This window comes from Triturus cristatus, chromosome 9 (genome assembly GCF_964204655.1).
Source record: "Triturus cristatus chromosome 9, aTriCri1.1, whole genome shotgun sequence".
NCBI classification, from domain to species: Eukaryota; Metazoa; Chordata; class Amphibia; order Caudata; family Salamandridae; genus Triturus; species Triturus cristatus.
In genome coordinates, this window is record NC_140592.1 from 517,897,159 (window position 1) to 517,923,404 (window position 26,246).

At 46.0% G+C, this 26,246-nt stretch overlaps 1 protein-coding gene across 3 annotated transcripts in view; it reads right to left on the minus strand.

Annotated features, from left to right (window-relative positions):
• The window catches only part of SPTBN2 (spectrin beta, non-erythrocytic 2), a 935,599-nt gene that overhangs the window by 267,248 nt on the left and 642,105 nt on the right, over positions 1-26,246 (minus strand). For all 3 annotated transcript variants that reach the window (XM_085625501.1, XM_085625502.1, XM_085625503.1), the window contains 2 exons: positions 12,077-12,230; positions 10,049-10,919 (listed from right to left, as the gene is read on the minus strand). In XM_085625501.1, coding sequence (XP_085481627.1) covers positions 10,049-10,919; positions 12,077-12,230 — 1,025 coding nt within the window. The remainder of the gene's footprint in view (positions 1-10,048; positions 10,920-12,076; positions 12,231-26,246) is intronic.

The following is a 26,246-nucleotide window of genomic DNA, read 5'->3' on the forward strand; positions in this document are numbered from 1 at the left end:
GTAAAGAAGTCAGAGAAAAGAATACTTCAACATATTATCTGGAATTTAATATGTCAGGGCAAGGAGGCGCGGTTACAAGTCACCGTCTTAGCTGGTCTGTCCCAATGTCATTCATATAATCTTGGACTTTTGTTCAATCACAGAAATCAATTCTGATGCAGCACATGGGAGGGGGTATTTCGGGTACAGACTAAATACAGAAGGGGGCGTCGACGTTTCGATCCGACTTGCGACCATAAGGGAAATTAAACAGCCTCGGCCTTGCGGATCTTCATCAGGACTTGGCCTGGGCAACCTAAAAGGCAATTGGCGCCGATTAGTAGGTCGTTGCATTAAAAGGAGGTTAAAATCAATAAAAGGTTTACAGGGGCTCACCTATCAATTATAGGCGTTTGGCGGATTCATGGTCCATACTTGGGGTCCAACAGAATGAATATAGTCAACCTTAAAAGACAATTTGTAATCAATGTAGGATCAGTTAATTAAATAACCTTCTAACTACTACATCGGGGTACAGAGAAATTTACCTTGACAGTGAATGTCCAAAAGTAAACCACCAGAGGCTTCAGGGGACGATTACAGCCAACTGTGTAAACAAAGAGGGAGCTGGGTTGTAGCCTCTGTGCATGTTGAATGGTACGATTGAATTACGTTACTCAGTGGGATTACAGTAATATCCATGGAAGCGCACTACCACAGTGACCCAATTTATATGATAGCAAGAAGTCTAAAGCTAAAGAGCTTCTATTAAAAGGACCGTATAACTCATGGCGCTCGACATTATTTGAAAACAACGCTCACAGGGTGCCTGAATGTCAATTAGAGCCGGTGTACTACGTCCCACAGCGGGGGAATTGTATCGGATACATGTAAGACAAGACGACTGACTATTTGAGCTAAGCGCATTAATTAGGTCTTGCGTGTCACGGCCGCGTCTATAATAGACCCTCGCGATGATCCAAGAGCTGGGGAGGGGGTTCTTTGAATAACTTACTGTTCCAATGTAAGGTTGAGCGGTCAACTGGGGTTCCGTTGATTATTAGGTATAAGCGCGCCTCGTCAGTACGCGGTCGTCACTGTGGAGTCAGGCACGAATGAAGCGGGAGGTGGACGATGTGCACGTTAGTTATAACGTTACCGGCAGCGTCAGGCAGTACGTGACCGGTATGGGAGTAGGAAGGGAGGAAAGACTCCCGAAATGGTAGCGAGTGACACAGCAAAAAACAAGATATATACAATTACATACAAACTTAATAGCAGTGTTATAACAGCACAAGCCATGTTATAATTATGAGAGACATGAGCACAGAATATTAGATAGACCTCACAATGAAGGTGATATGGCAAACCCACAGTATTGCAAATACATGAGGGCCATAGAGTTGGAATATTTTAAAACATTTTAAAAAACCAGACAATAATTCAATTAATGGTAGACACCAGAGCCCTAATGTCTAAACCGGTCAGATGTAGTGCAAAGGGAAACAATTAAATTAGTAATTCGGGAGTATTGAGACCTGTCTACTGATCTCTTCAAATTCGTTAAGGCCTCGGGTTACTGTATTAAGAGAGTGTATCCATTTACACTCGCGTTTATTGAGTGTTATACTGAAGTCTCCCCCTCTGGGGTTGGGGCTAACCTTTTCTATGACCCACCATTGAAGACTGTTGGCCGCATGGTCGAATAGTGTAAAATGCTCCACTAGGGGGGCACCCTGTACTTTACAGCGAATACGGCTACAGTGTTGTAGTATACGGCACTTGACTTTCTGTATGGTTTGCCCAACATAGATGAACCCGCAAGGGCATTGGATAGCATAAATCACCCCGCTCGTATTACAATTACTGTGTTCCTTTAAGCTGTACGTGCACCCATTGTATGTAAAATCAGTCATTTCTTTGGACATGGAGCAGGCCTTACAAGTACCACACTTATGATGACCATTAATGGTATTCAGTATTCAGTATTCAGATATTCAGTATAACACTCAATAAACGCGAGTGTAAATGGATACACTCTCTTAATACAGTAACCCGAGGCCTTAACGAATTTGAAGAGATCAGTAGACAGGTCTCAATACTCCCGAATTACTAATTTAATTGTTTCCCTTTGCACTACATCTGACCGGTTTAGACATTAGGGCTCTGGTGTCTACCATTAATTGAATTATTGTCTGGTTTTTAAAATTTTTTTAAAATATTCCAACTCTATGGCCCTCATGTATTTGCAATACTGTGGGTTTGCCATATCACCTTCATTGTGAGGTCTATCTAATATTCTGTGCTCATGTCTCTCATAATTATAACATGGCTTGTGCTGTTATAACACTGCTATTAAGTTTGTATGTAATTGTATATATCTTGTTTTTTGCTGTGTCACTCGCTACCATTTCGGGAGTCTTTCCTCCCTTCCTACTCCCATACCGGTCACGTACTGCCTGACGCTGCCGGTAACGTTATAACTAACGTGCACATCGTCCACCTCCCGCTTCATTCGTGCCTGACTCCACAGTGACGACCGCGTACTGACGAGGCGCGCTTATACCTAATAATCAACGGAACCCCAGTTGACCGCTCAACCTTACATTGGAACAGTAAGTTATTCAAAGAACCCCCTCCCCAGCTCTTGGATCATCGCGAGGGTCTATTATAGACGCGGCCGTGACACGCAAGACCTAATTAATGCGCTTAGCTCAAATAGTCAGTCGTCTTGTCTTACATGTATCCGATACAATTCCCCCGCTGTGGGACGTAGTACACCGGCTCTAATTGACATTCAGGCACCCTGTGAGCGTTGTTTTCAAATAATGTCGAGCGCCATGAGTTATACGGTCCTTTTAATAGAAGCTCTTTAGCTTTAGACTTCTTGCTATCATATAAATTGGGTCACTGTGGTAGTGCGCTTCCATGGATATTACTGTAATCCCACTGAGTAACGTAATTCAATCGTACCATTCAACATGCACAGAGGCTACAACCCAGCTCCCTCTTTGTTTACACAGTTGGCTGTAATCGTCCCCTGAAGCCTCTGGTGGTTTACTTTTGGACATTCACTGTCAAGGTAAATTTCTCTGTACCCCGATGTAGTAGTTAGAAGGTTATTTAATTAACTGATCCTACATTGATTACAAATTGTCTTTTAAGGTTGACTATATTCATTCTGTTGGACCCCAAGTATGGACCATGAATCCGCCAAACGCCTATAATTGATAGGTGAGCCCCTGTAAACCTTTTATTGATTTTAACCTCCTTTTAATGCAACGACCTACTAATCGGCGCCAATTGCCTTTTAGGTTGCCCAGGCCAAGTCCTGATGAAGATCCGCAAGGCCGAGGCTGTTTAATTTCCCTTATGGTCGCAAGTCGGATCGAAACGTCGACGCCCCCTTCTGTATTTAGTCTGTACCCGAAATACCCCCTCCCATGTGCTGCATCAGAATTGATTTCTGTGATTGAACAAAAGTCCAAGATTATATGAATGACATTGGGACAGACCAGCTAAGACGGTGACTTGTAACCGCGCCTCCTTGCCCTGACATATTAAATTCCAGATAATATGTTGAAGTATTCTTTTCTCTGACTTCTTTACACTTGAGCACCCTCTCCTTTTCACTGCACATTCTCTTCTGGTGCAACCTCCTTTTGATTAATTCATTTGATTAATATAACATGTATGGCTTTTTTCCAATACATCACTGAATAAACATATGATGAATTCCTTTCCAGGTCGTTCTTCTTTTTTGCTGTATTAATTCATTTAATGTTATGTTTAACTGAATCATAAAATACAAAGTAATTCCTTCACAAAATATAGGTCCAGGACCACTGTTTTTTGTAATATACATTACCCAGGTCCTTGACCAGATTGGGTTACCCCGTCTTTTGTAATGATCACCTTTGTGCAGGCAAGTCCTGCGAGGGTTTTTTGCTTGATAAATGTTTAATTTGTTTATTATCTGATTGTGTTTTTCACTGAAAGATTTATTGCTTTGTGATTTTGAAAGAATTTATTGTTGTTTTCGATTGAATGTATTATGTCTGACAAAGAAACTTTATCCTATAGTGAGGATTACATTGAAAAGCTCCTACAAGCACAGGGAGGTGGCACTTTCCTGGGTGGAGCAACCCCGAGCATAGATCTGACACTTAATGAAAAGATATCGAAGTTAGAGAGACTCGAGAAGAAACTTATTAGAACTAGACTTCATGGACATACTTTGACCAAATACTTGCAAACTAATGTGATACCAGTGGGTTTACAAATTAGGAACGAGCCAGCAATTTTCCTAGATAACCCCAAATTTAAAGAGAATTTTAGTTTTGTGTCCAACAATTGTTCTAGACATTGGATGGTTTTGGGGATTGAAACAGCGGTTGAGGAAGTGGAACGTCTGACTAAAGAGATCTTTGACCTCAAAAAGGAGATCACAGAAGACAGAGCCCTTGTTAATGCTAAAGAGGCTCTAGAAAGGTTAGAGAAAACAATACGTGACTTTGACATCTACACCCAGGCCACCAAATTGGATAAGGTAGCCAGAGACATCAAATTCTATGAAAAGAAAAACACGTATCCATACCTACAGGAAGGTTACTACACGAGGGAACATCAGGGTACTTTCTCGAGTAGAGGGAGAGGCGGTTATAGGAGGTACACCACCTTCTCTGGATCGTCACTAGGAAGTGGTTCGGATAGCGACAGTGAAAGGCCAGGCCCTAGTACATCCACATCCACTTCAGGCCACGCATACACTGAGCAGCAGGCCCCTACGACCCCTTTTTTAGCAGAGGACCAATGGTGGGGACAGCGAGGCCATGCACGCCCCTGGGGCAGATCCAGGGGGAACAGGAACCAAGGGTGGAACAGAGGCAGAGGGAGACAAAACAAACAGGTACAGTTCCAACAGGAAAACCACGGAGAGATACAGACACGCCGTCAGCACTACAGATGGTGACTTATGAACCAGTTAACCCTGTAGTGAACCTCTCCTCCTATGCATTAAAACCTAATGAACAAATAGTTCTGCAAAAAGGTCTCTCTTTTGTGCCAACCAACCTACCTAATGACTTTAACCTTAAAGTAGAACTTCATCAATTCTTTAGGAAGATTAGATTGAAGCACTACTTCCAAAAAATCCCATTTAACCCAATTTTCTCTGGCAGTGGATTAAGACCTCCTCCTAAATTCAACCCCCCGACTCATCTACTATCTCACAAACTTATAGCTTTTGAACAGGTGGTATTGAGGGATGTGGACAAAATATTGTCGAACCGACAATATGTCAAGTACAACATCAGCAAATCGGAACGGGAAGGTTTGGATTCCCTTAAAACAAACACCAAAATAGTCATAAAACCAGCTGACAAGGGGGGTGCAATTGTGGTGCAAAATGTGGAGGATTACAAGAAAGAGATTCTCGCACAATTGTCTGTGGTAGGAAACTATAAAAAACTTAGAAGGGACCCCACCCTAGAAATCACTAACATAATCAGACGTACCACACAAGAGGCTTTGGAGCTAGGTATTCTCAAAAAACAAGAGTATGATTACCTGAATAATAAACACCCCCGCACACCAACCATCTACACTCTACCTAAAATACATAAGCGGATGGAGTGTCCACCTGGCAGACCGATAATTTCTGGTTGTGGCTCCATCTTGGAGCCCCTTTGCAAATATGTTGACGTGTTCCTAAAACCCATCGCTGAAAACACATCCACATATTTAAGAGACACGATGCAAACAATTCAGCTAGTTGATGGGCGTCATCATGACCACACGACTAACATCTTGGTTACAATGGATATAACATCATTGTACACGAACATCCCACAGGACACCGCCCTTACATGTATTGAGTCAGTACTGAACAACCGTACCACACCACACAGGGTTCCTACTGAATTCATTATTGAACTTCTCAGAATTGCCATGACACGAAACTTTTTTATATTCCAGGGGGACTACTACCTGCAAACTAAAGGCGTGGCTATGGGCGCTAGCTTCGCCCCGAATCTAGCAATCATATACATGCATGAATATGAACGATGCTATGTTCTTAATGAATACAACCCACACAGAGATTGCATCATGTTGTGGCGTCGTTATATAGACGACGTCCTTATGTTTTGGAAAGGGGACGAGGCACAACTGATTGCTTTTCATCATTGGCTTAACACCTGTTCACCAGACATTCAGTTTACCCTTGACTTCAGCAGGGTGTCTATCCATTTCTTGGACATTACCATAAATGCTCAATCAGACAAACTGTACACTAGTTTATATAGGAAAACCAGTGAACGAAACACTCTTCTGAGATACACAAGTCACCACCCACGTAATTTGCGAGACAATCTGCCTTTTGGCCAGTTCCTTAGACTTAGGAGAAACTGCTCTAAAAAAGAGGACTTCTTTGAGGAGGAGGCGGGTCTCCTTGCTAGACTAAGTGAACGAGGTTACCCCGTCAGATTACTTAAAAAGGCACGCAAACGGGCATGGCACAACCCTAGGGACCTTCTGCTAAGCCCAAAGGTCAGAATGAAGAATAACGACGAACGCCTGGTTTGTGTCACTACCTTTAATACAAAGAGTAACGCCATTAAAAAGGTAATCAACAAACATTGGCATCTGGTTTCCGATGAGTTAAAAAATATACCACTCCCCCTACATGCTTTCAAAAAAGCCAAAAATATTAGGGACAATGTGGTTAAATCCATGTTAGACACCCCCAGGATCGATGCACAGACAACTCTATGGGGTCTCCCACCCATTAATGGTCATCATAAGTGTGGTACTTGTAAGGCCTGCTCCATGTCCAAAGAAATGACTGATTTTACATACAATGGGTGCACGTACAGCTTAAAGGAACACAGTAATTGTAATACGAGCGGGGTGATTTATGCTATCCAATGCCCTTGCGGGTTCATCTATGTTGGGCAAACCATACAGAAAGTCAAGTGCCGTATACTACAACACTGTAGCCGTATTCGCTGTAAAGTACAGGGTGCCCCCCTAGTGGAGCATTTTACACTATTCGACCATGCGGCCAACAGTCTTCAATGGTGGGTCATAGAAAAGGTTAGCCCCAACCCCAGAGGGGGAGACTTCAGTATAACACTCAATAAACGCGAGTGTAAATGGATACACTCTCTTAATACAGTAACCCGAGGCCTTAACGAATTTGAAGAGATCAGTAGACAGGTCTCAATACTCCCGAATTACTAATTTAATTGTTTCCCTTTGCACTACATCTGACCGGTTTAGACATTAGGGCTCTGGTGTCTACCATTAATTGAATTATTGTCTGGTTTTTTAAAAATTTTTAAAATATTCCAACTCTATGGCCCTCATGTATTTGCAATACTGTGGGTTTGCCATATCACCTTCATTGTGAGGTCTATCTAATATTCTGTGCTCATGTCTCTCATAATTATAACATGGCTTGTGCTGTTATAACACTGCTATTAAGTTTGTATGTAATTGTATATATCTTGTTTTTTGCTGTGTCACTCGCTACCATTTCGGGAGTCTTTCCTCCCTTCCTACTCCCATACCGGTCACGTACTGCCTGACGCTGCCGGTAACGTTATAACTAACGTGCACATCGTCCACCTCCCGCTTCATTCGTGCCTGACTCCACAGTGACGACCGCGTACTGACGAGGCGCGCTTATACCTAATAATCAACGGAACCCCAGTTGACCGCTCAACCTTACATTGGAACAGTAAGTTATTCAAAGAACCCCCTCCCCAGCTCTTGGATCATCGCGAGGGTCTATTATAGACGCGGCCGTGACACGCAAGACCTAATTAATGCGCTTAGCTCAAATAGTCAGTCGTCTTGTCTTACATGTATCCGATACAATTCCCCCGCTGTGGGACGTAGTACACCGGCTCTAATTGACATTCAGGCACCCTGTGAGCGTTGTTTTCAAATAATGTCGAGCGCCATGAGTTATACGGTCCTTTTAATAGAAGCTCTTTAGTTTTAGACTTCTTGCTATCATATAAATTGGGTCACTGTGGTAGTGCGCTTCCATGGATATTACTGTAATCCCACTGAGTAACGTAATTCAATCGTACCATTCAACATGCACAGAGGCTACAACCCAGCTCCCTCTTTGTTTACACAGTTGGCTGTAATCGTCCCCTGAAGCCTCTGGTGGTTTACTTTTGGACATTCACTGTCAAGGTAAATTTCTCTGTACCCCGATGTAGTAGTTAGAAGGTTATTTAATTAACTGATCCTACATTGATTACAAATTGTCTTTTAAGGTTGACTATATTCATTCTGTTGGACCCCAAGTATGGACCATGAATCCGCCAAACGCCTATAATTGATAGGTGAGCCCCTGTAAACCTTTTATTGATTTTAACCTCCTTTTAATGCAACGACCTACTAATCGGCGCCAATTGCCTTTTAGGTTGCCCAGGCCAAGTCCTGATGAAGATCCGCAAGGCCGAGGCTGTTTAATTTCCCTTATGGTCGCAAGTCGGATCGAAACGTCGACGCCCCCTTCTGTATTTAGTCTGTACCCGAAATACCCCCTCCCATGTGCTGCATCAGAATTGATTTCTGTGATTGAACAAAAGTCCAAGATTATATGAATGACATTGGGACAGACCAGCTAAGACGGTGACTTGTAACCGCGCCTCCTTGCCCTGACATATTAAATTCCAGATAATATGTTGAAGTATTCTTTTCTCTGACTTCTTTACACTTGAGCACCCTCTCCTTTTCACTGCACATTCTCTTCTGGTGCAACCTCCTTTTGATTAATTCATTTGATTAATATAACATGTATGGCTTTTTTCCAATACATCATTGAATAAACATATGATGAATTCCTTTCCAGGTCGTTCTTCTTTTTTGCTGTATTAATTCATTTAATGTTATGTTTGACTGTCAAAGTATGGCATCAGACCGCCCTCTCTACTTTTCAGTCGGTCACCACCATGGAAAACCTGGCAGTGAGGAACAGAGTAATAAAAAGAATGGCCTGTGGCACCCAGTGAAGAAAACTCCATGGGTGTGGGGGCCATCAGCTATTTATATTTCAAAACCAAAGTCCCAATTCAGGAGTTTGTTTCTGAAAAACAAAACTATTTTGATACCTTCAGAGGAATTACTATGACAGCAGTTCTTCTAAAGATGCAGATATCACCACAAAGTCAACGCTGACATCTAAATATGGTAGTCTTCTGTCCATTCGGGTGGCAGACCTAATGTGTTTGAGGGGTGCTTCTTTAAAGTCATGAGGATGTCATTCTTAGTACAAGTTATGAGCACCGTCAGCTTTTCTCAATACTATGCAATTTTGGCATGGAAGATTAGAGGTTCATTTCTGGATTTATTCCACGTGTATACGAGTGTGGCTATGTGGTGGAATTCATGCTGTAGAGTAATGGAGTAGGTGTTTACATTTCAGCAACTTGGGGATCACTGTTTTTCATTCTAAAAGAGAAAACACTGACATTGATGGGAATATGCTAATGTTCGTTACTGGAAATGTTTCTTTCTGTAAGAAAACTCAATAGAATAATAATAAAACATAAAATAGATACCACACTCAAACCCAGTTAAGTAAGGCACATGGAGAAAGAACAAACGAAAGTCCAAAGAATAGATTCAGAGAGGTGGGATTAAAATCCTGGACTACCGTACCATATGCTGTGGGTCTCCTTTCTTCAGACCAGAGACTGCTCTTTAGCAACTCTTCGGGACAGGATCTTGATACCATCAAAATTAACATGGAAGCCACAGATACCCACTGTTGATAAGGTTGCTGATCAATGGTTAAACTCATTTGCACTCCATGCTAATTTAACATGACTTGATTCCTCATAAAATACTAAGAGAATGCAAGTAGTGAATATGGGTTTAAACAAGATGTGTAACGGGGCAATGGAAAGGGTGGATTTGAGAAAACTCCTCGCTATTGCAGCTGTATCACAGTTGGAGTCGTGAGTATTCGATTCTTGCATTTTCTGCACAGAGAAATGTTGCTTTGCCTGGAAATTTGGAGCAAAGGCCCAGAAAACATATGACCTACCTCTGCTGCACCACCTCTAGATCCTCCAGTTTCTCTGGGATTTCCAGACTGTTTAACCAGACCTCCTTCTCATCGATCCACAGCCCGCAGGCATCTGCTTCGCTAAACATCTTGTAGAGAGCCAGGGCATCCTGCAGGGCCTGCTTACGATGCTCAGCCAGTGACGCCAGTTCTTCATAACGCTGCTCAATTGCTGGGAGTCGCCCATCCACCTCTGGTGACTGGGAGAACTTGGTGGGCAAGCTGCGCGCCTGCTCATGAAGAGCATCGATGGTGGGCCGGTGATTCACAATCTCCTCTTCTACATCCTTGTGCTTTTTGGCCAGTGACTGGGTGGAGTACTCATCATGGCCCACTTCAGGGCTAGAGACAATGCGTAGAGTGTCCAGGATCCATGCTTCAATGTCGTTAGCATCAGCCTGGAATTGGTAAAAACTAGCAGCCTCCTTCAAACGTATCTCTCGCTCACTGGAGAGGGCTTGTAGGCCCTCCCATTGACCCTGGATGTCCTTTATCCGATCTCCGATTTCATTGGCACCAAAGTGCCCTTCGGCCACAAGGCCCTCCCCTTCACGAATCGTCTGCTGCAGAGGCCCAGAACGGCCACTCATCTCATCCTGGAAAGCATCGTGTTTACTAATAAGGCGCAGCACACTGGTAAGATCTCTGCCAAAATCATCAGACGACAGGATCTGGCACTGTTCACGGATCCAAGCTTCCTCTTCACCCATGTCCCAGAAGAACTTCCACAGCCGGCGGGACTCCTCCAACTTCTCTTTTCTGGCTGCAGCCAGCTCACACAGCTGTCGGTAACAGAGGTCCAGCTTGGCGATACGATCACTCACAATCTGAGGGTCACATGGTTTGTAACCTGAGGGGAAAGAATAACAACCACCATGAAATCACTGTTCCCACAATCATAGATTTAATTTTTCAATCCCGACCATAAACCCTAAGGTTGTAATTTGGAGACAACAGACCACTCAGACGAGGTCATTTAGGTAAACCATATCTAGCTTCCTACTATTCGCGTTGCATACCACAGCAGGGCATCAATACTCAAGGGTGAATGTCTCTGGAAAAAGTTGACAGTGGCACCAGCCAGGTCTCTAGATGTCACAGCCGTATCAGTGTAGACTTCTGTCACCACTGAAACCAGCTTGTGCTAAGGGTCAAGTGGACATCTGCAGCCTCCAGACATCTACACCAATTTCATATTCTGACTGGTCAGTTGGAGTTATTACTGCCCAGGTGTATTCCATCTCCACAAACCAAGATAGTCCTCTTAGCTATACTTTGTGGCCAAAAGGCACACAATGTGTTCTTTATCCTGATCAAAGACAATGAATCCCATGTCAGCAGTTGCACCCATGTTATTGGGTGCAACTGCTGACAATAATGTACGTGTCCATTCAAGATAGAGAACTGTTTAGTTTCCCTGTGGCTGAAACACACATAACAGGCTCTAACATGGATATTTGCCAGTCAATGCCAGTGACTGGCAAATACGTAACAACCGGCAATGGGGTCTGTCAGCACCCACATCTCCTGTGGCATGGCCAGTCAGCAACCCCAACTACTGTCTCCTGCAAACCAGAAACTACCCAACACATCTCCCTAATTGAAGGGCTACGCAGCTAAAATGAAGGCTGGATGAAATTAGCCATTAAAATTGCTGATTAGTGGCCCAAGCCTCAAGAACTGAGTACATAAAATAGGTTTACCTGACTAGGGGTCTGCTAGAGAATGAGGGGGCAGAAGCTGGCCTTTGAGTGCACTTCAAAATTGCATATATACATTTAGAGTTTTACAATGCAGCCCTTGATTGCCCCAATGCTTGGCAAACGTAACATATCACTTAAGATACCTATGAGTAATAAACATGGGGTTGCCATTGCACAAATTCACTCTACCTAAAGATTTTTTCTATGGTATAAAGGGACCTTGTAGTTCATATTGCAGTAAAAACGAGGAGGAGACTTGCAAATGTACAAGGGGAGTAAACCGAAAATTATAAGAAGCCAGTACCTTCTCCATCTGCTGCAAATTTCTGAGCGGCGCTGCTGACGGCCTTGACTCGCTCTGCCTGCACTGCGATGTCAGCCTCCACCAGTGTGTGGGTTTGCAACAGGTCTTCCACGCCATGTAGGTGCTTACCGAAATCCTGTGATTGCAAGCGGCTCTGCAAATGGACAAGCGTGCATGAGTTATGGCTGTGACCATTTACCAACCACCAGGTTGCACAAAATAATCCTCCCTTTCATCTTTTTCCACCCACCCCAGAAAAGAAATAATTCGGAATTCTCAGCAAGTCTAAAAAATGCTTGGAATCAACTGCCACCATCAAAGATTCACATTGCTGATTATTCTTTCATATACCGATAATACTACCCCAAAATCACTCTACAGCTCCATTAATTCTCCAACTTACCTCATTTAATACACATCACTTATAACCAGGCCTGGACGAAAATTGAATTACACTGACGCAATTTGCTCAATTTCAGGAATTTCGTGTTATGCTTATTACACAAAATTCCCCAAAATTACACCACGTTGCATAATGACATCACTTTCGTTGCAAAATTATAGGGAGGGAGCACGCGAACAATGCGAAAACCTAGTAGGCAAGTGGATGTTGTTCGCAGCATGTTCGTTATACTCTCCTTTTTAGCATCAAATGCATACATCAGGCCAAAATGGCTGTGAGGTCACATTTTACATTAAAATACAGAGCTAAGAGCAGGAATTGCAATTTGCGTAATTTTTGCAAAAGTTTGCATAGTTAAGCATAGACAAATTACATGAATTTCACACGGCCTTACCTATAACCCACCCCACCTAAAATGATATTTCTTTCCAGGTCCACCGTCCATTCAAAGTTCATAGAAAAAAACGAAGCCCTGTCACTTATATCGAAAAAACGGATGTTTTCACAAAGGAATAGCCCTGTCAGACAGAAAAATATTTTTTTATCACCTACGCCAAAAATCTCACTTTCTCACAAATAGCTAGACAACTACTCCTAGTTTACATTTTTTTATAAGAACCTCACCAAGCAAACTAAGAACAAATATGAAGTATAAAGACACCTTCACATATTTCATTCCACAGATGAAGCAGGCCACTGCAGAGAAATCACTCTTGGCCCATCATGACCAACAGCCAATCAGAGTGGCACTGATTCTTGGGTGACACACTACAATCATTATCACCTGGCATCCTAACAGTGGTATCTGAAAGAAACACGTTAGTTAGATTCCTTACCTTAGAATATCCCCAGGCGTCAGGCTGGATCCAGAAAGATTTTCGTCAGCAATACCATTGCGCATCGCTAGGCGTCGTCTGCGGCTCCGCGTCCGTCGTCAGCGTCGCCGGGATGACGTAGTCGGAGTACTTAGACGCCGTCCTCGCGCGCTGACGTCCGTGCTTCTTTTTTCCGCGCCAGTAAGCGCAGATCTGGGAAGAGCATAACCTTTAGTCACTTTTTGACTAAACCTTTTGAACTTTTTTGGTTCTTCTTTCGAGTCGACCTCGACTCCTGGTGCTGGTAGGGATGCCCGGGTTCAAGCCGTGCAACGCCTGTCACCGCCTGATGTCGGTCACGGATCACCACCGTCGGTGTCTCTACTGCCTTGGGGCCGACAATGATGCAGAGTCGTGCCTCGACTGCCGGGCCTTGACCTCGAAGGCTACATGAGAGCGGTCCCGCAAGCTGCTCGAGATCCGACAGTCGGCTCCGCGCCGCTCAAGGTCCCGGTCGAGGGACCGGTCGCGGAGCCGCAGCCATCACCGCTCGTGGGGATCGAAGTCCTCGCATTCCGGTAAGTCGAGGCACAGTAAGAAGAAGTCGAAGAGGCGAAATCGCTCTTCTGACTCCCCACGCCGATCGTGCGTCTCGGCTGAGGGTTCGGGTGGCACCACCCGCGCAGCTCCGTTGGAGCCGCATGAGTCGCATCCGGCCTCATACCCTCTGGTTCCGGGGCCTAATGCGACTCTGGGCGAGATCCGAAACTTCCTCGTGGCCAGGAGGAGTCTCGCTCCGCCGTCGAGGTCTGCCAGCGTGCCTTCGGGCCCCGCAGGTCCGACTGGGAGGCCTAGCGAGCCGGCGGCTCCGGCCCCGGAGCCGTCATCGGTCCCGACGCTGCAGGCCCCCGTGGGATCCAGGCCTGGATCCCGGTCGATGCAGGTTGACCTTACGACCCTTACATCGACCCCTACGGTGCCGCCCCCCGGCACCGTATACGGACGTCGTCATCCCCGGGTTCAGTCCCGGTCTGGGGTCGGAGCGGCGCCGCCCGGCGCCGATGGATGAGCAATTCATCCATCGGCGCCAGGCTCCGACCTTTCAGCCTGTCTACCAGGACTCGGATGACTGGGACGACTGGGAGGGGTCTGAGGACCCTCTGGCACAGTAGTGCCAGTTTGCTCAGGACTGGGCAGAAGAGCTGGGGGATGCCAGTGGTCTCGACACCTCCCCTGACACTGGTTTCATCTCTCCTCCCCCCGTGGATACAGAGGAGGGTGCTACCTATTCTGTGGTGCTGCGCAGGGCTGCCGAAGCCCTTCAACTGGAGCTCCCTGCAGAGGCCGTGAGGACTAACCTCCTCAATGAAGTGCTTCAACCGCCAGTAAGCTCCTCGGAGCCTCTACTGCAGTTCAATGAAGTGCTGACTGACGTTCTGATGGGCACCTGGTCCACGCCCTCCACAGTCACTCCTGTGGACGGGAACGTGGCCTGGCGCCACCGCCCTGCACCGGGCGACCCCAGCTTTCTGACGGTGCACCCCGCCCCTGAGAGCCTGGTTATCCAGGCCTCTACCTCCCAGATCGCCTTCCCGTCCGCTCCTCCAGATCGGGAATCCAAAAGGTTGGAACAGTTTGGGAAGAAGCTGTTTTCCTCCCTCAGTTTGGGGTTGCGGTCTATCAACACTGCGTGCCTTTTGGACCGTTAAACCCACTCCTTGTGGGATACGGTGGCGGACGTGCTGCCCCAGTGTCCGGAGGAGGCCAGGACACGGCTCGACCAGGCTCTTGCTGAGGGGCGGGATGCAGCACGGTACTCAATTCGATGTGGGCTTAACACCACGGACTTGCTAGGTAGAGCGATTGCGACGACAGTGGCAATTTGTCGCCACGCCTAGCTGATATCCACAAATTTCTCCGGGGATGTCCAGAGCACCCTCATGGACATGCCCTTTGATGGCCGTCGCCTCTTTGGCGACAAAGCGGATAGTGCGCTGGAGCGCTTTAAGGACTTCAGGGCTACGGCCAAGTCCTTGTGCCTCTCGGCCCCGTGCCCGCAAACTTTTGCTTTTCGCCCCTTGCGTGGCCAAGGAAGGGGAGCCCCCACACATCCATCTAGCCAGAGGCCGCAGAACCAGTCTCAACGTGGTCGCAGATGTGGTTTCCGCAGAGGCGGAGCAGGGGGACAGAGAGCCGGGTCAGCCCACATCTGCCCCAGCAGCATCTGCCTCAAAGCCTTCCTAGTCCGACCTTTCAGGCCCATTCACCGGCAGTGGAAGGCAGGGTTTGCCATCACCTGCTCCACTGGCGTACCATCACGTCGGACAGGTGGGTGCTGCAAATCGTCTGAAGGGACCCTCCCCCTCGAGGCGACCCCTCCAGCCATGCCACCGCAGTATCACCGCATGTCGGGGGATCACTTGAAACTTCTGCAGGAGGAAATTACGGCCCTCTTGGCCAAGGGGGCCATCGAGCGCGTTCCTGGCCCAGAAGTAGGTCGGGGTTGTTATTCCCACTAATTTCTGGTTCCCAAGAAGGGCAAAGGGGGCCTACGCCCTATCTTGGACCTCAGGAGCGTCAACGTCTTCCCCCGAAAGGAGAAGTTCAAGATGCTCACCTTAGCTCAGGTTCTGGCTGCCCTAGACCCTGGAGACTGGATGGTAGCGTTGGACTTGCAGGACGCATATTTCCACATCCCCGTCCTGACGGCCCACCGGCATTACCTGCGGTTCACGGTAGGCCAAGAGCACGTTCAGTTTATTGTGCTCCCCTTCGGCCTCACCAGTGCCCCTCGGGGCACGAAAGTGATGATGGTGGTCGCAGCTCATCTGCGCAGATTAGGGGTTCCCCTATCTCGACGACTGGTTGTTGAAGGCAGGCTCGCCCCAGGCAGTCGTCTCCCACCTCCAGACTACGGCCGACCTCCTGCATTTGCTGGGGTTCTCCATCAACGTGCCGAAGTCGCATCTGAGTCCCTCCCAGAAGCTCCTTTTCATCGGAGCGGTTCTGGACTCGGCACAGTTTTGGGTCTATCCTCCGGAACAGCGGGTTCGGTATATTCAGGCTCTGATTCCGATCTTTCAGCCTTTATCCCGGGTCTCGGTCAGATTGGTGCTGCGGCTGCTGGGTCTGATGGCCTCCTACATCCTGCTGGTACCTCACACCAGGTGGCGGATGCGGGCTCTGCAGTGGGACCTGAAGTTCCAGTAGGCCCAACATCGGGGCAACCTGTCCGACCACATCCTGATTTCGGAGGGCACTGCAAGGCAGTTGCAGTGGTGGCTCACGAACCGCGATTGGGTCAGTGGTCGATCCCTCTCCCTTCCCCAACCGGAGCATGTAGTGGTGACGGATGCGTCCCTCCTGGAATAGGGGGGCAACATGGGAGAGGCAGAGATCAGAGGCCTCAGGTCTCCGGCGGAGTCCCGGCTCCATATCAACCTATTGGAGCTGCGGGCGATTCGACTTGCACTGAAGGCATTCCTTCCCTCTGTCCGGGGAAGTGTGGTGCAGGTGTTCACGGACAACATCACCGCCATGTGGTATTGCAACAAACAGGGCGGGGTGGGGTCATGGACCCTTTGTCAGGAGGCTCTGCGCCTCTGGACATGGCTGGAACATCGGGGCATCACCCTGGTGGTTCAACACCTGGCAGGTTCTCTGAACGCCAGAGCGGACGAACTTAGCCGCCGGTGCATGATGGATCACGCGTCTGAACTCGGAGGTGGCGCAAGGCCTCTTTCTGCAGTGGGGAGAGCCTTGGTTAGATCTATTCGCCACCGAAGAGAACACGCAATGTCATCAGTTCTGCACATTGGAATTTCCAAGGTAGCACTTGCTCGGCGACGCTTTTCGTCACAAGTGGAGTTGCGGTCTGTTGTACGCCTTTCCGTCTATACCACTTCTGCCCAGAGTGCTGAAGAAGATCAGGTGCGACCGGGCCCAAGTCATCCTTGTGGTTCCGGATTGGGCACGAAGATACTGATATCCCGAGCTACTCAGTCTGTCAATCGATCCCCCGATTCGACTGCCTCTTCAGGAGGACCTTCTGTCGCAGCAGCAGGGAACGGTCCTCCAACCCAAACCTGTCCAGCCTCCACCTCCATGCGTGGAGATTGAGCGGCGGCAGTTGATGCCATTTGACTTGCCTCCTGAAGACTGTGATGTCATTCTGGCAGCCAGGCGTCCCTCCACTAAAACGGTATATGCCTGCAGGTGGAACAAATTTGTGGCATGGTGCACAGCAAAGGCTGTGGATCCCCTTTCCGCCCGCTTTCAAAAGTCCTCCTTCTACTTCTTTCCCTGGCCCAGCAGGGCTCTGCTCTGGGCACCCTCAAGGGATATCTTTCAGCTGTTTCTGCTTTCTCACGGCTTCCTGATCAGCCTTCTCTTTTCAAGTCCCCTGTTGTTAATAGATTCCTTAAAGGCATTACTCGCATGTTTCCTCCTGTCCCTTTCGTAATGCCTCAGTGGGACTTGAACCTGGTGTTAACCTATCTAATGTGCGCTCCCTTTGAGCCACTTCATAATTGTCCTCTTCGTCTTCTGACTCTTAAGACTGCTTTCCTAGTTGCCATCACCTCAGCCATACGGGTGAGTGAGCTCCAGGCTCTTTCTTCTAAGCCTCCTTTACTCTCTGTCCATCCGGACAAGGTTGTTCTCAGGACTCGTCCTTCCTTTCTCCTTAAGATGGTAACTGCCTTTCACATCGGCCAGTCTGTTACTTGCCCACCTTCTTTCCGCCACCGCATCCCTCGAAGGAGGAAGAGAGGCTCACACTGTCTGGACACAAAACGTGCGCTCTTTCTATCTGGACCGCACGAAACAGTTCCGGGTGGACGACCAACTCTTCATTGGCTACGTGGGCGCTAAGAAGGGGCGGGCAGTGCACAAGCGGACCATCTCTCATTGGGTCGTTTTGTGCATTAAGGCCTGTTATTTTTTCGCTAAGAAGGATCCTCCTGTGGGGCTGAGGGCCCATTCCACTCGGGCCACAGCGGCTACTACTGCCCTGGGACGGGGAGTCCCTCTGCAGGACATTTGTCAGGCAGCAACGTGGGACTCACTGCACACGTTTGCCAAGCATTACTTCCCGGACAGCCAAGTCCGGAGGGACGGCTTCTTTGGCCGCTCCGTTCTCCAGGACTTCCTGGTGTGATCTTGGTTCGCAGACCCACCACCGGGGTTGGTATTGCTGGGGTATCTATTCTAAGGTAAGGAATCTATAACTAACGTGTTTCTTTCGGACGAACAAGTTACTTACCTTCGATAACGATATATCTGTAAGAAACATTAGTTAGTTAGTTTCCTTACCGCCCCACCCTTCCTCCCCGTTCTGCGAACTGACATCTAGGGTTAAGGTCATCCCTTTCAGGGCCCTAGATTCATGGCACCAGTGTCGGTCTCTTGCATGGCTCTGCGTTCCTGGCGTGGAAAGCTATGTACAAGAACTGACGTCAGCACGCGAGGGCGGCGTCTAAGTACTCCAACAACGTCATCCTGGGTATCACGACGCTGACGACGGACGCGGAGCCGCAGATGACGCCTAGCGACGCGCAAGGGTATTGCTGACGAAAATATTTCCGGATCCAGCCTGACGCCTGGGGATATTCTAAGGTAAGGAATCTAACTAACTAATGTTTCTTACAGATATATTGTTACCGAAGGTAAGTAACTTGTTCTTTACAACTGCTTTCCTTGTGCCCAGGTCTGAATTCAAATTAAGCTTTGAAGTTCATAGGGGACTAGTTTCGTCCCCTCCTCCTAAACATCTAATGGCAAAATCATCCTCTCCATCCTTTCCAACATGTATGCCAATGACACTCAACTACGTTGAAAGTTACCACTGATAATCAATCTAAATGTTTAGCGTCCACCAACTAGACAGAACAGTCAGCATGTCTTTAATTGTATATTCTATAAATGGACTTGAAGTCAAAGCTTTAAAATTACCTGCTATGAATACCTTTTTTGGTAGCAGGAACGGAGAGTACCATATAAGATGTCTTATGTAACTTTTAATTCTTTCTGTCTGCTGTGATAATATATTATATATTTAAAATGTTAACTGATAATCCTATATCTTCATGTGTATGTATCCATTATAAGCTCAAGACACCCCAGGTCTTCACGTGACAGCTGTTGCTGCCAGATGCCGTGAGGGGAACGGCAAGGCACCTTCGGACCACGCCGTGAGGGGAACAGCTTTTGCTCTTGTCTTCAACGCTGTGAGGGGAACGGCCGGCTTAATAACTACTAATGTCAGCAGCCCACTGGAGCTAGTCCCGCAGTTGTGACGGGGTACCGGCAGCGCCACATAAGCCTCAAGCGCCCCCCGCAGCGCAGGTCCCGCGAATGCCGTGAGGGAAACGGCTTACCTTCTCTTTCAGCTGTTGCTGCCTGACGCCGTGAGGGGAACGGCAAGGCACCTTCGGACCACGCCATGAGGAGAACGGCTTTTGCTTTTGTCTTCCACGCCGTGAGGGGAACGGCCGACTTAAGAACTACTAATTCCAGCAGCCCTCTGGAGCTAGGCCCACAGGTGTGACGTGGTACCAGCGGCGCCACATAAGCCTCAAGCGCCCCCCGCAGCGCGGGACGCGCGCGGGCGAAGCCCGGGCCAAGGGCAGGCCCATCAATGCCCGGACAAGGCTGGGCTGGGCTATACCCTTTGATTTTCTTTTGGTATGCCTTTATTACAGCGGTAAGACTACATTCATATGCTGAAGCAGGACATGAACTATCCTGCATTTTATTAATATTGAATAGCATCTATTGAATAATTGCTATCCTGATTTTAATGTAAGCATCTTTTTTAGCAAATTATTTGTTGAATTACTTTTTGAGGACCTTTACGTTGTGTTCATGTACAAAAACCTGAATCCAGGATACTAAAGTAAATAGATAGTAAACAGATAGATCTTTGTGCCAATCCTGGGTGTTATTTCATCATATTGTTATACGGGCCATATTGCCGGATACAAGTGTACCTGCCGTGTAATCTGTGTAAGCTGCCGATTGATACTATTTGCTTATTAAGTTAACCCTATTGTAAGATACTATTTCAACTACAGAGTTATAATAGTATCTTTTGCAACATACCACTAGGGCAACAATGGAGAAGAGGAAAGCAGCCAAATCAATGACAGGGAGAAAAAAGATAGCAAAGACGCAAAAACTGGCCAAATCTGCAGCAGAGAACTGTACTTTGGCCGCTATTGACGATTTAATAGAAGAGGTAGAATATATGTTATCTAGTGGCAAAGAGTCTAGTATCAAGGGGAAATGTAAAATTTCATCTTACTATAGTAGAAGAGAAAAAGTGGTCCCAGCAAAGCCCAATAGCCCAACTATTACTGTTCACCAAACTCATAATAAAATATTGCCACTATTATTAACTACACCACCCTTAAAGTTAGGACTGGGTACCGGTATGACACCTTCCCCTAGATCAGATAACATTGATAAGACAGATAGGAACCAAGGAAACCCAATACATAGAGAGGTTATAAATGTAGAGTGCTCGAATAGATACTTACCCCTAGATGATAACTCGGAGGGAATCCAAGTAGATCAAATGATTGGAAAAGATGGAACTGGCTCAACTAATTTGAGCTTAATTGGGGAACACACGCAGGTATAGCTACATGATACCCATACACTTATGTTAGCTCTTTATATAAAACTAAATGCAGTTCAAGAAGAGGTTGACAATTAAAAGAATGCTAGAGGCATTAACCACCCACTTACAAAGATATCCGGGAGTTGTAACTACTGCACCGGGGGAGAGTTATCAAACAGAGAAGAAATCTCACCGTACCAATGTGGAGAATCATTTAACTAAATTACCATCTGGAGTTATTTTAAATCATCCTCCAAACCAAACATCAATTCAGAGTAAAAACACAATCCCAAAGCCTCTCTCTTTACCTACTTTGGGAAGACACACGGCTAATAGTCATGACCACTCTAGACTGCCCACATTACAACAACAGATGCAGCGCACTTATGTAAACCTAGAAACTCCATACCCAAAGGGATTATCACAGGTTGCTCAGGATTCTGGGAGGGGGTATAGGGGTCCCGAGTGGAAACATGGACTATACCAGGCACCTCACCCCCCCGATTAGGGAGGAACTCAATTTGTGTAATGTGTTTCTTACCAACGTTCCAAGATTAAAACTGGGTAGTGGGGAAGATAGGGATTGCCTTGTAAACAAAGCTATACATTGGATCAGGAAGGAACGGCAGTGCCTCTCCATAATAAGATCGGATATAAAAAATGCTGAACGGATACGGCAAGATGAGGGGATCTGGATGATATAAGGTTAACATTTTACTCTAAAACTATTGGACTACTTAATAACCATGAATCTAAGAACCCATTCTCTCTTTAATTCTAAAATCAGCATCAGGCAAAACAAAACCTGTATAGACTCCTGTGATATTGCTACATATACCTCTGGGGGGCAAAGTACCCTTGAAGCTATAGATTGACTGCACCAAGTGCGGAATCTGTAACCCCCGGGGGGGCGGGGGGCGGGACATTGTATTTAACGGTTGAGGCTCGAGGTATAATTGATGTTGATGACCAACTTAAAGCTGATATACCCCATGAGGAATATAGCCCTGATGAAAGACAAGTAACTAATATTGCAGAGCCAGAAGGTAACTAAGTACGTTAACATCGATGGTTACCCCACTAATAAATCTACATATATAACATCAGTTTGTGACAGTCCCGCTACTAAGTCTACACGCCTAATCTTAAATTGCGTGAAGATGGTGTCTTGGAACATAGCCAGTCTTGCAGAAAAAACTCCAAGAACCAGATTGGCAGGATTACATTGATACATTTGATCTCTGCCTTTTCCAAGAGACGTGGGCAAGGGAACCATTATTTAAAGTAGGCTATAGAACAATCAGTATAGAGGCCCAACAACCAATTAGAGGAAGACCATCAGGAGGCCTCTTAATTTGGATAAGAAACAACATAAATGCCTCTATAGAAATGTTACCTACTACCACAGATGATATTTTGGACTTAAGCTTTAAATTTCCAAATACATCCTGGTTACATTTATTTAATATATATTACCTACTGGCGGTCGCCAGTAGGTAGTTATAGTTAGGACCCTGTTTCCATAGGAAAACCGCAACATTCTATTTGGAATAACTTTGGCGCCGGTCGACGAATCCTCGCGAAATTTTCAAAATAGGTGGGGCGCTACGCTCCGCTCCTACCCTGAAAGTCTCGGGGGGGGATTCGTCAAGCGGGGGCTGAGAAAAAAGGGGGGTCCCAAAACGCGTTTTTCCCATGCATTTTTCCATAGGACCTTTAGACACAGCTACAGCCCGAACGGCTGAACAGAGTTACTTGAAATTTGGCAGAGAGGTAGTCCTCAGGTCAAGGAAGTGCCTTTTGTAGGTCTGGTGTAAATCTGTTCAGTAGTTCCTGAGAAAATAGCATTTAAATCAATATATATATCTGTGGCAGCTTACGGTGCGCTTACCGTGCGCTTACGGTAAGCTTACCGTACGCGTACGTTGCCGTGCGCGAGCGCGATTCTGATTGGCTGTTAGATCTTAGTAAACATTCGAATCGGTCGAAACCAGGAAGCGGCGGCCGCCATTTTCTCTCTCGCACTCTGAGGGGGGGTTGAAAAAGAAAGGCAAAAAACATGTAAAGATGCTGTTTAGACAGCTCCTAACCACCTAGCCTTGATGAAGGTGTCCCCAAAGACCCCCCACGGCCAAAAAGTCAATTTTATTTTTTTTGAAAAATTCGCTGATTACGCTTACCGTACGCGTACGGTAAAAAAAATTTTTAAAAAAATAATTATCCATATTCTCCCTACCCCGTGTGCAAACGGTGCCCGTAGTGCACCATTTGTGCATGGCATAATCAAGATATAGAAAAGTTAAAAGATTACCTTTCACAACGAAGCGCATAATATGTCCTCCATGTGCGCACGGTGCGCGAAGCGCATCGTGCGTACATGGCCCATCTAGCGTAACGTGGGCACGCGGTGCGCGTAGCGCACCGCGTGCCCACCGTGCGTGCACGGCACTAACTGCGTAAAGTGGGCTCACTGTGCGCGCACGGTGCGCGAAGCGCACCGTGCGCGCACGGAACGAACTGCGTTAAGTGGGCGCGCACGCCACGTATGGCGTAAAGTAACTTAGCATTTAAAAAACCGTACAAATTCACTGAAAAAACCATAGGTTTTACACACGTTATAGTTAGGAATTAGCATTTAAAAAACCTTGCAAATTCACTGAAAAAACTTCACACATGTTATAGTTAGCTGGACATTTTACTGATAAAAAACCATTGAAATTCCCCCGTTATAGTTAGTGCAGGCAACTATAACTCACGCAACCGCAATCCTCTGCTGATGACATATGTGTCTTTATGAAAAAAAAATATTTGTAATATATGTATAGCTAAAATTTAATGGAAGAAGACATGGGCAAATAAGTGTCTAAATACAGTATTAGCATCAGCAGAGGATTGCGGTCGCGTGAGTTATAGTTGCCTGCACTAACTATAACGGGGGAATTTCAATGGTTTTTTATCAGTAAAATGTCCAGCTAACTATAACATGTGTGAAACCTATGGTTTTTTCAGTGAATTTGCAAGGTTTTTTAAATGCTAATTCCTAACTATAACGTGTGTGAAACCTATGGTTTTTTCAGTGAATATATATATATATAAGACCAAGAGAACGTTCAAAAGTATCACCAATAATACAGCACCTAGAAGAAGCCCTTAATTCCATCCAATCTAATGGGCCTATTGTAATTGGAGGGGACTTTAACTGTTGCTATGAACCCTTGTCGGGATTAAATACAATCTTCGAGGAAGAAGACCTAGCAATGGGTATTCCGTCCCTAAGGATAGAAAAGACTCTGGGATGCTCTGTCTCTGCAATGCAACTACTCAATTTTACTGTTGAGAAAGGACTACGGTCATGCAATGGTCGAAACCCCTCTGATCTCGAACGCTCTAACACTTTTTCGAGAGGCCTTTCCTCATCTCGGATTGATTACATTATGATAAGCGCTGTTCATTGGGCTTATGTAGAGGAGTTTAAAGTTGATAACAGAAGAGAAAGTGATCATTTCCCTCTGTGTTTAGATCTCACTGGGGAAAATTTTCTGCTACATCCATTGATACATCCTGGATTGGGCACAGAGGTTATACAGCCTATAGTGAGCAATAATAGGAGGGCGGTAAAATGGCCATCTATACTGGGAAAGGTAGAACCCCTCACTTGTATTTATAACATCCTTAGGGACCTGGTATCGCTCTACTTAAACGAGTGCCCTGGGACTATACTTCTAATACAGACTCAACAAAAGTTGGTAGAAAACATAAAACCCCATTTAACTAAATCTGTGATTGTGAAGACTAAACATAGCAATAAGATATGGTTGTCTAACCCTTGATTTGACAAAGAATGTGCAGTGGCCAAACAATGTCTAATTAAGGCCTTGCAAACCAAGGATATAATTATGATTAGACAAGTAAGAAAAACATATAATAAAGTCTTGAAAGTAGCCCGTAGAAACTGGGAAGATGCAAGTTGGGAAGAATTGACAACAGCTTAAAAGGCAGGTGACCAATTTTTTCTTTGGTGGATTATTGCAAATGGTAGTAAATCGAGCAACCCGGCTCAAGACTATAATTTGGACCCCTGCACTTGGCATAGACACTTTGCCCATCTATATGCTCCATCGGCCTTAATGATCAGAGATCCTCCATGTAGTATTGAGGATCTCATGTCATCAAATGAGATTGCACCATTACAATTTAGTGTAGAAGATACCACACTGGCCATAGCTGCTATTAAGCCATCGAAAGCTCCTGGCTCTGATAAGATACCGGGTGACCTCTTTAAACATGCGCCTGAGGTGTGGGCCCCATATACTAATCTTCTATGCAACGCAATCGCTAGAGGGCAGCCCATTCCTGAATCCTGGAAGGGCGCGGAGATCGTCCCGATATACAAGAAGGGCTGTAGGAACGATCCCGCCAATTATAGACCTATCAGTTTGATAGATATGTTGCAAAAGGTCTATGCAAAACAGATTTTAGATAGGTTAAATGACTGGATGATTGCAAACGATGTACTTTCCTCATGCCAAGCAGGTTTTAGAAGAGGGACAAGTACCATAGACCAAGTGTTCAGGTTGGTAACTATAGCCTGGAAATATACAAGGCTAAGATCTGGCCATTTATATGTGGCCTTTATTGATCTAAAGGCTGTATTTGACTCAATCCCCAGAGACCTCTTATGGTTAAATTTATTACAGAGGGGGTACCAAAAAATATCTTAGTACAGTTGGTCGGGCTCCATGAGAATAACTTTGCAAGAGTCCGCTGGGGCAAAGGTGGGGAACTCACAGACGAGATACCAGTTAAGAGAGGTGTGCGCCAGAGCTGTGTCCTGGCGCCAACTCTCTTCCTCCTATATGTTAATGACATGGTTGAGTTCCTGCAAAAATCCAAACATAATTCCCCGAAACTGGGTGGGAACCATGTTTGTGCATTAACATTTGCTGATGACAATCTTGCTGTCGCAAACGCCAAAGGGCTTGCAAAACCTTTTAAATACACTTGATGAATATTGCAAATTAAAAGGCCTGGAAATAAATCCACTAAAAACTAAATATATGTCTATAAGGCCCCATAAGTGTTTTAAGAACGATATGAAGCTGGACGGAGCGATTTTAGAGCGCGTCTCTAATTTTGTTTATCTTGGGGTAACCATTGACTCTAAACTTTCATGAAACCCACAGATAACGAAATAGAGATCAATCTTAATGCAAAATTCAGCACCAGTCATAAAGAAACTTCTTGCAACTACGACAAAGGCTATCACCCCAGCCCTAGAAGTTTATAAGTCCAGGGCCCAAACTGCTGCCCTATACGGCTGGGGGATCTCTT